The sequence below is a fragment of the Macaca fascicularis genome, chromosome 3 (assembly GCF_037993035.2).
Source record: "Macaca fascicularis isolate 582-1 chromosome 3, T2T-MFA8v1.1".
Taxonomy (NCBI): domain Eukaryota; kingdom Metazoa; phylum Chordata; class Mammalia; order Primates; family Cercopithecidae; genus Macaca; species Macaca fascicularis.
The window spans coordinates 180,637,153-180,652,053 of NC_088377.1; the positions used below are offsets into that span (position 1 = coordinate 180,637,153).

Here is a 14,901-nt window from a genome sequence, read left to right on the forward strand (position 1 = left end):
CGGCCTGTGTTGGCCTGCACAGATGCCCCTCTATCCCAGCCTGTCACCTGCCTCCACTGCCAGTTCCCAAAGCAAGCACCTGTCATGGGCTCCTGCTCTGCACCAAGACCACTGAGGCTCCCAGCTCTGAGCAATGTCCACTCCTGCTTCCCTACCAGCTAGTTCCCACTCCACTGGGCATGGATGAAGCTGGAAGTCATTATCCTCAGCAAACTAATGCAAGAACAGAAAACCAAACACCGCATGTTCTCACTTATAAATGGGAGCTAAACAATGAGATCACATGGACACAGGAAAGGGAACAACACACACCGGGCCCTCTCGGTGGGTGGGGTGGGAGGAGGGAGAGTATTAGGAAAAAGAGCTAATGCATGCTGGGCTTAATACCTAGATGACGGGTTGACAGGTGTAGCAAACCACCATAGTACACATCTACCTATGTAACAAACCTGCACATCCTGCACATGTATTCCAGAACTAAAAATAAAAACTAAAAACATAATTGTGGTTAAAAACATAACATAAAATTTACCATCTTGTATTAATGTTAAACAGAAATTTTTATTTAAAGGCAATTCATTGCAGCAGCGATATATATTTTTAAAACGAAACAAACTAGAGGTCAGATAGTCAACAGAGTTTATTTTTCAACCTATCTAGTACAGCCAAAGTATAAAAAGCTAAAAACCTTGTGCTCCAAAGCCAGACGTGGTGGTTCACGCCTGTAATCCCAGCACTTTGGGAGGCCGAGGTGGGCGGATCACGAAGTCAGGAGATCGAGACCATCATGGCTAACACAGTGAAACCCCGTCTCTACTAAAAAATACAAAAAAAAAAAAATAGCCAGGAGTGGTGGCGGGCACCTTTAGTACCAGCTACTCGGGAGGCTGAGAATGGCATGAACCCAGGAGGCGGAGCTTGCAGTGAGCCGAGATCACGTCACTGACCTCCAACCTGGGAGACAGAGCAAGACTCCATCTCAAAAAAAAAAAAAAAAAAAAACCTTGTGCTCCAATAATATTTTCTTCTTATTATTTTCTTTAGCATCCTTTTTTTAACTTTATTTCAGGTTTGGGGTATAAGTGAAGGTTTGTTATACAGGTAAACAGGTGCCACAGGGGTTTGCTGTTCATATTATTTCATCACCCAGGTTTTAAGCCCAATACCCAATAGTTATCTTTTCTGCTCCTCTCCCTCCTCCCACCATCCAACTCAAGGAGGCTCCAGTGTCTGTTGACTCTTTCTGTGTTCATAAGTTACCATTTAGCTCCCCCAAATTGACCATCATAACCATTTCTAAGTGTACAGTTCCACAGTGTCGAGTATATTCACATTGCTGTGCAACTGATAGCCTCAACTCTTTCATCTTGCAAAGCTGAAACTCTGTCCCCATTAAATAAAAACTTTCCATTCCCCCTCCTCCCAGACCCTTGCCATCCTTCTACTTCCTGTCTCCATGGCTTTGACTACTCTAGAGACCTCATATAAGTGGAATCCTACAGTATTTGTCTTCTCGTGACTGGCTCATCTCACTTGGCATAATGTCTTTGAGGTTCATCCATGTTGCAGCATGTGTCAGAATTTCCTTCCTTTTTAATGCTGAATAATATTTCACTGAATGGCTAGACCACATTTTTAAAAAATTATTTATTTTCAATTTTGTGGGTACATAGTTGGTATATATATTTATGGGTTATATGAGTTTTGTTTTTGTTTGTGTTTTTGTTTTGAGATGGAGTCTCGCTCTGTCTCCCAGTCTGCAGTGCAGTGATGCGATCTCGGCTCACTGCAATCTCTGCCTCTCGGGATCAAGCAATTCTCCTGCCTCAGCCTCCCAAGTAGCTGGGATTACAGGCCTGCACCACCATGCCTGACTAACTTCTGTATTTTTTAGTAGAGACGGGGTTTCACTGTGTTGGCCAGGCTTGTCTCAAACTCCTGACCTCAGGTGATCTGACCACCTCAGCCTCCCAAAGGGCTGGGATTACAGGCGTGAGCCACCGTGCCCAGCCCATGAGATGCTTTTACACAGGTATGCAATGCATAATAATCACATCAAGGTAAATGGCACGTCCACCCCCTCAAGCATTTGTCCTTTGTGTTATAAACAATCCAATTATACTAGCTGTTTTTAAATGTGCAACTAAATTATTTTTGACTATAGTCACCCTGTTGTGCTAGCAAATACTAGGTCTTATTCATTCTTAACTTTCTTTTCCTTTTTTAAAAATTTTCCTTTCCTATATAAAAGCAACTTATTCATTCTATTTTTTGTACCTATTAACCATCCCCACTTCCTTCCAGACCACAGTTTGTTTATTCATTCATCTGTCCACAGACACGTGGGTTGCTTTCGCCTCTGCCTCAGCTTTGACACCCTTTTGCTTCAACTATCTCCAAGCACTTTTGTAATTCTTGGTAGTCAACGACCCTAACACCTGCTAACACCAGCTCAGGGAACTCAGGACCGGACTTAAAGGCCTGTGACCATGCTCAGGGCAGGGGCGGTTCTCTGAGCAGCACATCCAACCAGGCACCAGCTCAGCTCTGAACCCGCTACTGCTCCTACCCTCAGTTTTGTCCGATGACTTGAGATCTGGGCTGCATTTTTATGAGCTATGGACTCTCCACTAATTAGAGAACCAAAAATCTTTGAAATACACCCAACTTCAATGAGGAACTGCACAGTTCTGAGCCTCTCAAGCTTTGGCGTGCATACAAGTCACCTGGAGATGCTTTCAAAAAGTCGATGCAGTAGGTCCGGGGTGGGGTCCAACATTCTGCATTTCTGACAAGCTCTCAGGCTATGCTGATGCTGCTGATCTGGGGACTACACTTGGAGCAGCAAGGACCTGGCAACCTCCCGCCTGCTCAGACCTGTCTCCTGGGCTTTGCCCAAGTTCCCCTGGAAGCTGGCTCCATAAGATCATCTGTTTTGCATGTTTGGGGCTTCCCCCTTTGAAAGCTCCCCAACAGTATTTACCCAGTGTTTTAAAGTAGCTCTTCAGACTGTCTGGCTCCACAATTAATCCGAGCACCCAAAACAGTAAGTGAGGAAGGGCTCCTTCCTCAGCCCAAACAAGAGAACAAAGAAGAAAGAAGAACAACAGGAGTTTTCAAGTGACTCCAAAGGATTGGGAACCACCAGGAAACCACCAGGAGCGAGGAGCCTTCCCAGCTGCCCCGCCCTCGACACAACACCCTGGGACCGCTGTGGCCTATCTTCCGCCAAGGCTCTGGGCCACCCAGGCTGCTGGAGGGACAAGCAGAGCATCCGCCTGGACTGCGACCAAGACTGGCCTTCCAACTTCAACTGGGCCCTTGCCACTGCCTGGCAATTCTTCCACTCATCCATTCTCACTCTCCTCTGGAAGCCAGTTGTGTTTGCTCAAGCTCCCAATCCCCCCACGCTGTCGTCCTCTCTCCAGATCTGCTCGCCTCCCACCCTCCACGAATAGACCCGCACTCCCCCATACATCTCTGTCCCCAGACAAGCCACCTGTTTCTCCTTCTGTTTTCCTCCTCTCTCAAATGAACCCCTCCACTCTTGCCCTAGATCCCATCCCTTCCAAGCCCCCAGGAGCCTTCACTCCTGCCCTCTCTGTCTCCCTTTCCAACCCCACCCTAGATTGGCTTCTTCCTAGTCCTCACCTGCACAGATGGCCTCTACCTTACCACTCCCTCTTCCTACGTTATTTCACTCCTTGCGCACACACAGCACCCTTCATTACGCAGAGGCTGGCCCTCTGAGGGGCTGAGTCCTACCCAGTCAGCGGCTATCTGTCACAACAAAACCCACCCCCTAGGGTTGAGAAATCATCTTGCAGCTGGACCTCAACCTCGAGAGGGCAAAACTCAGCCTCCAAATCACATTACTTCCCTTCTCTTCCTTGAAAGATCTTCTTGGCCCCTTTCAGTACTAATATGTGGAATATTCTGCACCTTCCGTGCTCATTTGCCCACATCCTAGACCCCCAACTCTTGCCCTGTACACCTGCTATCTGAGCGCACAGGGTTTGACTCAGACTTGGAGCATAATGAAAACCATGGGGGCCACTGCAGACAGTCAAGCCAGGAGGAAGTGACGTGACCTGTTCCTAGCAGGCCCTTCCCGCTGAAGGTGGAGGATGAACTGGGGGAAGCGAGAGTAGAAGTGGAGGCCGCGATAGTCACCTAGAGAAAAGAGGATAGGAGCTTGAATGAGGGTGGTGGTGGCAGCGATAGTACAGTGGATAGATTCAAGAGGGACTTCCTCCCCTCCCATGCACAGTCCTCTGGGAACTTTCCTTCCCTCACTGAGGGGCTGGTGCCTGGCTCACAGCCCTTTCTTCCTCTCTCCAGGCAAGTTCAGCATCCACAGAAGTTATTCACCCTAAAGCCTTCCTCCATGTTCCACGTCAACAACTCATTCCCACCGCTACACCCTACCCTGCTCATTACCCAAGACCAAAACTAGAGATGATCCACTTCTGAACCTCGGCACAAGGACACCCAATCCCTCCCGCCCTCTCCCACCTCTCTCCCGCCCTCTCCCACCTCTCTCCCAACACCTGCCTTAGGATCTCAGCTGCACCCCTCCTCCCAGTCCCTTTCCCACTGCTCCATCCACGGTTCACCTCCTTCCTCACCCAGCCTAGACCCCATGCTACCTCATCCAGACCACCTCTTGCCAGCTCCTTCAATCCCCTTTGGCTCTTCACACCTGCCCTGTGATTCCCCACCCCTGACTCAGGCCAATGGCTCACCTTTCCCAGACACACTGGAACGTCAAGTGCTAGAGGACAAAAATCACATGGCGGGTTCCCTAACATCACCACAGATACCCCCATTACCTTGGACTTCACTCCCAACCTTCCACCAGTCCCTCCAATTCCTTCTCCCAATATGACTTCTTCCTAACTCTTCTTAGGGTGGTCCTGCCTGCCCACGTGAACTTCCTCACTTTCGGTAAATTAGCCATCAGGTCCTTCCTTCTACTTTCTTAAATTTTCAACCACTGTTTTTGTTTTGTTTTGTTTTGTTTTTTGAGATGGAGTCGTGCTCTGTCACCCAGGCTGGAGTGCAGTGGCGCAATCTCGGTTCGCTGCAACCTCTGCCTCCCAGGTTCAAGCGATTCTTGTGCCTCAGCCTCCAGAGTAGCTGGGATTACAGGTGTGTGCCATGACACCTGGCTAATTTTTGTAATTTTAGTAGTGACAGGGTTTCACCATGTTGGCCAGGCTGGTCTCAAACTCCTGACCTCAAGTGATCCACCTGCCTGGGCCTCCCAAAGTGCTGGGATTACAGGCATGAGCCACCGTGCCCAGCCCAGTCACTGTATTTTTACTGACTCTTGAAACCTACAAACACAATCAAGTCTAAAACATGTTTTTAAAACTTCCACCAACTCTCCTGCCACCATTAAGTTATAGGGAGTAACTCAAACCTCACCAGGCCTAAGAATAACATAAAGAGCTTGTGGAACGTTTCAAAAATAGAAATCCTCAGCCATCACCTGCATCAGTAGACCTAGCTTGACCATGAGTTGGGTTTTTAACAGGTGATTCTGATCAGTTGGCCCTCATCCCATCCTTCAAGGAACAGCTTGGTAGAGTAGCATTTGACATGATGGATCACTCACCTAGATGAAACCCTCTCCCCGTCTCCCGGCTCTCACAGCACTATTTTGTCATGATGGTCAGTTTCCTTTGTGTGCTCCTCTTTGTCTTCCCCTCTCCTTCATGCTAGTTTCAGGGTTTCTGTCCTTGGCCGCCTTGCCTCCTAACTCTCCATGCTCTCCCCTCATTAGTGTCTTCCATATCTATGACTTCAACTACCATCAAGTGCAACATTTAACAAGCTTTTTTTTTCTTTTAAGTTCTTGCGGCCGGGCGCGGTGGCTCAAGCCTGTAATCCCAGCACTTTGGGAGGCCGAGACAGGCGGATCACGAGGTCAGGAGATCGAGACCATCCTGGCTAACACGGTGAAACCCCGTCTCTACTAAAAAATACAAAAAAAAACTAGCCGGGCGAGGTGGCGGGCGCCTGTAGTCCCAGCTACTCGGGAGGCTGAGGCGGGAGAATGGCGTAAACCCGGGAGTCGGAGCTTGCAGTGAGCTGAGATCCGGCCATTGCACTCCAGCCTGGGCAACAGAGTGAGACTCCGTGTCAAAAAAAAAAAAAAAAAAAAAAAAAGTTCTTGCTCTGTCGTCCAGGCTTGAGTGTAATGGCACAATCCCAGTTCACTGCAGCCTCAACTTGCTAGGCTCAAGCAATCCTCCTGCCTCAGCCTCCCGAGTAGCTGAGACTACAGGTACATGCCATCATGCCCAGCTAATTTTTGTATTTTTTTGTAGCGACAAGGTCTCACTATGTTGCCCAGGCTGGTCTTAAACTCCTGAGTTCAAGCAATCCTCCTGCCTTGGGCTTCCAAAGTGCTAGGAATACAGCCATGAGCCACTGCACCCAGCCTAACTTTTTTTCTAAGTACTGGATCTGGGATAGATATTAAAAAAAAAAAATGAATGAATGTACAGGTGATAGTCAACAGTTAACAGCAGTGGAGCATGAGCACTGACAGTCGGAAAGGGAGCTATTCTAATTTTATGAGCAAAGGATCTGAACAGACATTTCTCAAAAGAGACACACAAATGGTCAACAGGTAAAGAAAAATTGCTCAGCATCCCTAATCCTTAGGGAAATGCAAATTAAAACCACAATGAGCTAGCACCTCACACCTGCCAGAATGGTCCTTGCCAAAAAACTAAAGCAGAGTCCTTGAGGCGCCTGCTGTGCTGAGCGTTAACCCTTCAGTCGCTGGATCTCAGTGAGGTGGAAGGTGGCCGTGGTCCTTGGGAGAAGAGTCCTGAAAGATGGCAGGGAGGCTTAGGGTACTTTGGGGTGGGGAGCAAGGAATATTCAGTATAGCAGCTATTTACCAACTGCTATGGTAGTATCTCAGTGGTTTGGTTTTGTTTTTTGAGACAGAGTCTCATTTTGTTGCCCAGGCTGGAGTGCAGTGGTGCGATCTCAGTTCACTGCAACCTCTGCCTCCCAGGTTCAAGCCTCAGCCTCCTGAGTAGCTGGGATTACAGGCACCCACCACCATGCCCGGCTATTTTTTTGTGTTTTTAGTAGAGACGAGGTTTCACCATGTTGGCCAGGCTGGTCTCCATCCAACTCCTGGCCTCAAGTGACCCTCCTGCCTCAGCCTCCCAAAGTGCTGGGATTATAGGCGTGAGTCACCGCATCCAGCCTGTATCTCAGTGTTTTAACAACCAAATACTTGCAATGAATGAAAACAGCAGGTCTAGGGGACCATTCTAATCTAGTTGCCTGGTCAAATAAAATATGGCTCTTGCGTACTATTCACACAGACTTAGTCCCAAAAGCAGGTGTCTCTCAACGTCTCTGGAGATTTGTATAGCTCCAGAGTTAGTCCAGGCTGACTTAGCCTTCAATGTTCCAACAATACCTATTCCCAGAAGGCTGGAACAGGAGGCACTTTACCTCTTAGCCCAGTGCTTCCCGAACTTCAATTGTGTGTGCAAAATCACCAGGGGGATCTTGTTAAATGCAGATTCTGATTCAGAAGGTCGCGGGTGGGCCCTGAGATTCTGCATTTTCTAACAAGCTACCAGGCAGTGATGATGCTGAGAGTGTGGGGACCACAAGATTAGATTTTCACTAATGAGAAGTAATTGCCTGAAGCTAACAAAGGAGATGGAAAAAAGAAAGAGACAAAAAGAAAGAATAAGAGAAAGCAAAGTATGTGTCCTGAGTGTATGGATGCAAGAGGGAAGAACAAAGGGAATTTTTAAAAAGAAGAGCCATCTGCAATGGTAAGAATGAGCTGCCTTCAGCAGGTCACTGGCCTAGAACATCTACCAGGCAAGGAGAAATGACACTCACAACAACCCAATAGAAAAAGGACAGATGCTGCTTATAAGTAAGTGCATTCCAAGACATCCAAGATGTTGACTTGATATGTAGAAGCTACAGGGAGAAATGAGCTACAAGGAGCTAGAGGGTTAATGAGATTAGCGCTAATCTCATTAACTCTTTCTTACACTGAGGAGGAAACCCAGGACAAGGTAACTTGTCCACAGTCACAAAGTTACGGGCAGAAATGCACACACCCAGGTTTTCTAACTCACCTTTTAACAAATCCTGCTGCCTAACAACAAGAAAAAGAAATCACATTGTGAGCTCCAGATGAAAGGTGGGTGGTCACAACTTGAAAACAAATTAGATCAGTTAGAACAGTGTCTTCTATCTGGGAAAATCAACCTAGTGTAATTATAAAGACAGTAATTAGCTGCCTCTATCATTCAGGGCACTGATAGAAAACCTGTGGCTCCCAGGTCCCTAGTGACTTTTAATAACTCCCTGGCTGGGTTCTGTTTTCAGAATTAAGTGAGGCACTTCCTGACAAGGGCTGCAGCAGCTCTTCCCAAATGGGCAGGAGTGAACATTGAAAATGCATTCCTCTGCACCCTTTCACTCCCAACCCAAGCAAACACATATAACAAAAAATGGTTATTTTATTTTGAGACGGAGTCTTGCTCTGTCATCCAGGCTGGAGTGCAGTGGCGCAATCTCAGCTCACTGCAACCTCTGCCTCCCAGGTTCAAGAGATTCTCCTGCCTCACCATCCCAAGTAGCTGGGATTACAGGTACCTGCCACCACACCCAGCTAATTTCTGTATTTTTAGTACAGACAGGGTTTCATCATGCTGGCCAGGCTGGTCTCGAACTCCTGACCTCAGGCGATCCACCTGTCTTGGCCTCCCAAAGTGTTGGGATTACAGGCATGAGCCACCTCGCCTGACCTCAACATAACGATTTTACACTGTTCTAACAGTGAAAAGACAATTCCAAGATATTAAATGGTAGTCTCCCTCCTCCAAGGTTTCGTATACCAGAGGACAACTGTGGTTTGAAGATATTTTGAGGTATTCTGAGATACAGCATACTCATGTTTTACTACAGTAGACTTAGAACTGTTCTGTTTTGTTATTATTGTTAATCTCTTACTGTGCCTCATTTTTAAAGTAAACTTTATTGCAGATATGTACATACAGGAAAAAACCATGGTATATACAGAGTTCAGGACTACCCAAAGTTTCAGGCATCCGCTGGGGGTCTTGGACCACATCCCTTGCAGATAAGGAAGGACTTATATATCTTCAAAATACTGTTAATTTTCAGTTACTGGGTTTACAGTATCTGGATCAGTGGTTCCAATGCTCAGTGGCTAAAAATGAGCCGTGAACTTACTAAAATGAAGATTCCCAGGCACTGCCACCAAAGAGTCTAATTTAGAGGTTAAGGGTGAGTCTTAGATATCTAAATTCTTAACAAGCACCCCCACATCCCTAAATGATGTTGATGCAGGAGGCCTAGGGGCCACACTTTTGAAACATTTAAGTATTTGTTTATAATATACTAAACTACTTACAAAGCATAAATATTCACCTAGAAATGGCCAATAATAGCACATTAAGATAAAAATTTAACACACCATAAGCATAAATGCAATAAAAAATTACTAAAAGAACAAATGGCAGATCTTGCTAATCAAAATAACCAAAAACTTCTACATTTCAAAATTACATAAAATTTAAAAGAAATTCCTTTGGAAGGGGGAAAACGCAACAAACAGAAGGAAAAACGGTTGCTATCCTTCTAATACATAAAGATTTAAATACGTATCTATGCCACAACAGGTAAATAAATAAAAATACAGAGAAAATTCAGACTACATATACAAAATAAAAAATAGCCAACTCTAAAGCAGTAAAACCCTACAGGTTAAAACAATGTATTACAAATTTATTTAACAAGGCTTTTAAAGTAACATTCAATGCCAGTGATGAAGTGAAATACTAATGCAAGTGATAATGGAAGGCCCCTGCGTAAGCTTCAAGGGCTTATGTCAGCGTTATAACTTTCAAAAATTGCTTCATTCAACAATCACATACTGAGTAACTACTAAGTGCCCAGCATTTTGAACAAAACATGCAGAAATCCAGCCTGGTGGGCCTTACATTTTAATCACATTCCCTTAATACCCCTTCCACAAATATATACTCAAGAAAATACAAACACACAGAAAGAAACATACACAAAGCCTTGGTTCTTTTTTTTTTTTTTTTTTTTTTTGGAGACAGAGTCTTGCCCATTGCCCAGGCTGGAGTGCAGTGGCACCATCTCGACTCACTGCAACCTCTGCCTCTCGTGTTCAAGCAATTCTCCTGCCTCAGCCTACCGAGTAGCTAGGATTACGGGTGCGTGCCACCACGCCTGGCTCATTTTTGTATTTTTATTAGAAGCGGGGTTTCATCATGTTAGCAAGGCTGGTCTCGAGCTCCTGACCTCAGGTGATCTGCCCACCTCAGCTTCCCAAAGTGCTGGGATTACAGGCATGAGCCAGCACGCCCATCAGCATTACTTACAGCAACCAAAAAAATGGAAATAAAAGAACAAATCATTAGGATAGAAAACTGTTTCCAAATAAGATTTAATGAATGGAAAAATGCTTAAGTTAAATGTAGAGTGGAAATGGTAGTAAATACAATTGTGCATATAATTCTTTTTTTAACGTTAACAACAAAAAAAGGACAAAATTACTTAGTGTTACCTATAGGCTGTGAGATTATGGGTGACTGGTTTCTGTACCCTTCAGTAATTTCCAAATTCCCTACAAAGCCATCTATTTCATAATAACTATTACTTTTAAAAAACTTATCTCTGAATAAGGTGAAGAAACATGATTCTTTGTTTTTATATTGTGGATGGCTAATCACTTAAGAGCAATGCGTTCAAAAGTAAGTCCAAAGTATTACAAGTTGTTTCCACAACAGTCAATGGTTAAGACTAAACTAGCAAATTTTTTTAAGACCAACCCAGATGTCCATCAGTGATAGACTGGACTAAGAAAATGTGGCACATGTACACCATGGAATACTTTGCAGCCATAAAAAAGGATGAGTTCATGTCCTTTGTAGGGACATGGATGCAGCAGGAAACCATCATTCTGAGCAAACTATGGCAAGGACAGAAAACCAAACACTGCATGTTCTCACTCATAGGTGGGAACTGAACAATGAAAACACTTGGACACAGGGTGGGGAACATCACACACCGGGGCCTGTCGTGGGGTCGGGGGAGTGGGGAGGGATAGCATTAGGAGATATACCTAATGTAAATGACGAGTTAATGGGTGCAGCACACCAACATGGCCCATGTATACATATGTAACAAACCTGCACGCTGTGCACATGTACCCTAGAACTTTAAGTATAATAATAATAAAAACAAAAAATAAAAATAAAAAAACAAAAACACAATCAAAATGCTGAATGAAATAGAAATAGACAAGAAATCGATACAACATAGAGATTTAACCAAAGACTGTAATAAGGAGGCCACCTGGAAGGTGGACTCTACTGAACAAAAGTTAGTAAGAGAAGCCAGCTGAAGGAGATAGCTAGCTTTCAGCCAGCCACGGAAGGGAATGCTGCCTCACGGAGGAAATCCAAAACAGGGCTAAGCCATGCCATTTTCTGACTAGCACTGCTTATTCCTTAGAAAGAGAACCAACCACCATAGCAGTGTTCAGCAAAGCTTTCTTATCTTCCAAATCTCCTGGTGAAAATACCATACTCAGGACGGGGAGGGTGGCCCAAGCAACTGCAATGCACCCTCTTCCCAGGATCCACAGCACCACCTAGGCGCCCTACACACCCCCTAGCTACATCAGGAAGCCACGCTCCACCAAGATGGTTCCTCACAGTCTTCAAGAAGTAGATGGGCTCACCCCCAGCAGGTCATCCATGAGGAATCCTGCCTTTCCTGTCCGGGAATGGTCTGTGCAAGGATTTGTACTTCCTTCACTGCTCTGTGTTTCCAGCTGGATCCTGGAGCACAGGAGCTGTGCCCTCCACTTCTTAGTTCCTAGTCTATGAGCCTGGCAGCGGCTGAAGCCAATATACAAACTAGTGAAAGGATGAAATCTCTGTTTCCATGATGTCAGCTCTAGAATGGAAATATAATTAATTTCATGTCTCCAGGTTGAATATTTGTATCGGGGTAGAGCGGAAGCAGGAAAGGACTTCTAAAGAAGAGAAAGGGGTGGGCAGTACCAACAGCTCCACTATTTAAAGTTACCAGAAGAAGCACTTATATTCTCCACAACCTTTGCAGTATACCCAGATGGCCACATTCATATGGGGAAGCCATCAGGCACAGAAGGGAAGCGTGTCATAGATTCTGAAACCAAACCAACCTAAACTCAAAGCCTTAGTTTCCTCATCTGTAAAATGGGGATAACTATGCCTAACTCACAACGTGATTGGATCATGTATATAAAATTCAACACCTGGCACACAAAAAGGCACTCAGGAGATGGAAACCATTTATCTGCTGTGTCCTATGACAGATGAATCCACAAGTATCAGATGGGCTCTCTTTGTTGACTAAAGCCAAGAGACCCTTCACAATCATCTCCTCTCCTCTGGACACATAGGGCTGGAACTCGCAGGAGCAGGACTGAGACAGTAGGTTCTAGGTTACAGTAAGGTGTTTGCACTAGCTGTATACTGCCTAAAAGAGACTCATTCTGTCACTCCAACCCTGGTTCCACCCAGCTATGGGAAATCTCTGCAGAGGCTTCAGGTGTGGATATGTCTATGGGCCAAGAGCGGGTGTCGGGGGCGGGGAAAGTGATGACTGTGACCTTGAGCAAGGCGCTTCTCTGCCTTAGTTTCCTCTCTGGTAAGCAGAGTGGCACCGTTCCATGATCACTGAAGTCCTCCCTGTGCTTCTATTGTACCATCCCCTTTAGGGCACTGGTTATAATTCTCACAGGTCCAAGGGACACCTTCAAATGCGTTCCAATTCCTCCCAGCCACTGAGCAGCCCTTTGGCCCTGCTCCCACGAGAAGGGAGGATTCGGAGCAGCGTTCACGGCTTTCTGTTTTTTGTTCTGTGTGCAGCAGCTCTCTACCCCGAGCTGCTCCTTCCACCTTTCCTTTTCCGCCTCGAAGTGGTCAAGTGCCTGTGCTGGGGCAATCGCTGGCCTGCAGTGTCAGCTCAGAGACGGTTTCCAGACCATCCTGTGTACAGGCTCAGGGTGGACAAATAAACATTTTGGAGAAGCAATAGGAATTAAATCATTTCTTCCAAAACAAAACCCTCATGCTTCTTCATAAATCATGCCTCTTCATTCCATACTGATGAACAGTCACTAAATTGCATCTGTTATAAAAACAGCCCTTACTCCTTTCAAGCCCTGACACTTAAAAATCAAAATATTTTCACACTCCATTGTACTAATAATGCCTTGCAGAAGTAATACCAATAGCTATTTCCCTGGAAAGATCCGTGGCCAGGGCGCTTTCCAAGAGGTTTTCTTTGAATGTTCTTTGTGTCCTGCTGCACGGGGGGACACGGCCGGCCGGCCCGCATCTGGGGGACGCTGGGCTTGTCCCGGTAATGCAATACTCTTCTAAAGCACACCCCGAATGCACCCCTTCGCCCCGACAATAAAGTATCTCAAAACATTCGATATGCCACATCATATAGCCTTGACAAAAAAGCACTCCGGTGCCTGCATTCTGCAGGAAACACCAGGCACATTCTGAGATGAAGCCACCAGACCCGCTTCGGGCTCCATGGACAAGAGAATAGCTTTGCAGACCCCTTAGCAAGACCGGCCAGAAGCCGCTCGCTTGTTTGTTTTAATTATTTATTTCCCCCGTGCCTTTATTTGCTGGGCCCCAGAAGAATGGCAAAGCATCTTCCAGAAAGGACGGCGAGGGAGCTGGAGAATAAAAGAGGATGGGCGGGGAAAGTCGGGGTTTTGAAAACAGCAGCGATAAAGGCAGGCGGGGTCGCGGCCGCGTCCCGAGGGTCTCGGCGGGGCTTACCTGGGGCGCACGAGGCCGGCCGGGCCAGCAGCAGCAGCCAGAGGCCGGGGAGCAGCAGCCCCGGGCGGCGGCGGCGGGCGCGGCGGGCGGAAGGCCCTCGGCCGCTCGGCCCCGGGGCCAGCGCGACCCCGGCGCGGGGCTTCCCCTCCATGGCCGCGCCTCGGCGTCGGCGCCGCGCCCCCGGCATTCCCGGCCGGCGCCCCGGCCCGGCCTCGCGGCTCAGCGGCTCTCAGGTCCGGGAGGGGCGGCCGCTGCGGCTGCGGCTGGGACGGGGCGCCGCGCACCGGCGCGGAGGGAGGCCGGCGAGGCGGGGGCGGGCCGGGCCGGAACCGCGGACAGGGGCGCCAGCCGCACGCCCGCCTCGCCGCTCCGCCCCCTTCGGAGCCTCGGAGCTGCTGCCCGGCAACGCGCGGGCCCGGGCGCGGGGCGGCGAGCACCCCCTCCCGGCCGGCTGGGCGCCTGCCTGCCTGCTTGCCGGCGGGGCGACCGGGGCAGCGTGCGCGGGGCTCGGCGCGGCAGGGGCGGCGAGGCGGTGCGGCCCAGCCCTCTCCTAGGACCCGCCTCCCGCTGGGAGCACGAGGGGCTCTGGGGGCCTGGGCCCGGAGGTGCCGCCCTGACCCGCACCCAACCCCGGGTCCCGCCGCGCGTTCCCCAGGGCGCCCGGAGGCGGGTAGGCCGGCAAGCCCGGGGAGGGGGCCTCTCGCCGCCCTCGCTCCTCCTCTCCCGCCGATTCCGTGCGGGCAGCAGGTGTGTGGGGCGCCGCGCTCTCAGGACAGCCTCGGGGCCAAGGAGGGGACAAAGCCAGGCAAAGTCGGGCTCCTGCGGTAGAGCCCAGCGTGCAAGGCAGGGGCGAGCAGAGCGCACGCAGCTCTCCGCCGCCTTCCTGCCTTAAGAAGGTGCCGCCACCGCTGCGGGTCTTCGAGAAGCGACCCTGCCCTCAGGGCCTGGGAGGCCCTCGGGACCCTGCACTTAGCAGGCCTTGAGCAGGCGG

General features: G+C 48.3%; 1 protein-coding gene across 2 annotated transcripts in view; it reads right to left on the minus strand.

Annotated features, from left to right (window-relative positions):
- The window catches only part of KIAA1549 (KIAA1549 ortholog), a 145,739-nt gene extending 131,520 nt beyond the window's left edge, over positions 1 to 14,219 (minus strand). For both annotated transcript variants that reach the window (XM_045388284.2, XM_045388283.2), the window contains exon 1: positions 13,911 to 14,219. In XM_045388284.2, coding sequence (XP_045244219.2) covers positions 13,911 to 14,097 — 187 coding nt within the window. In that variant the 5' untranslated portion in view covers positions 14,098 to 14,219. The remainder of the gene's footprint in view (positions 1 to 13,910) is intronic.
- Between the last annotated feature and the right edge of the window lie 682 nt (positions 14,220 to 14,901).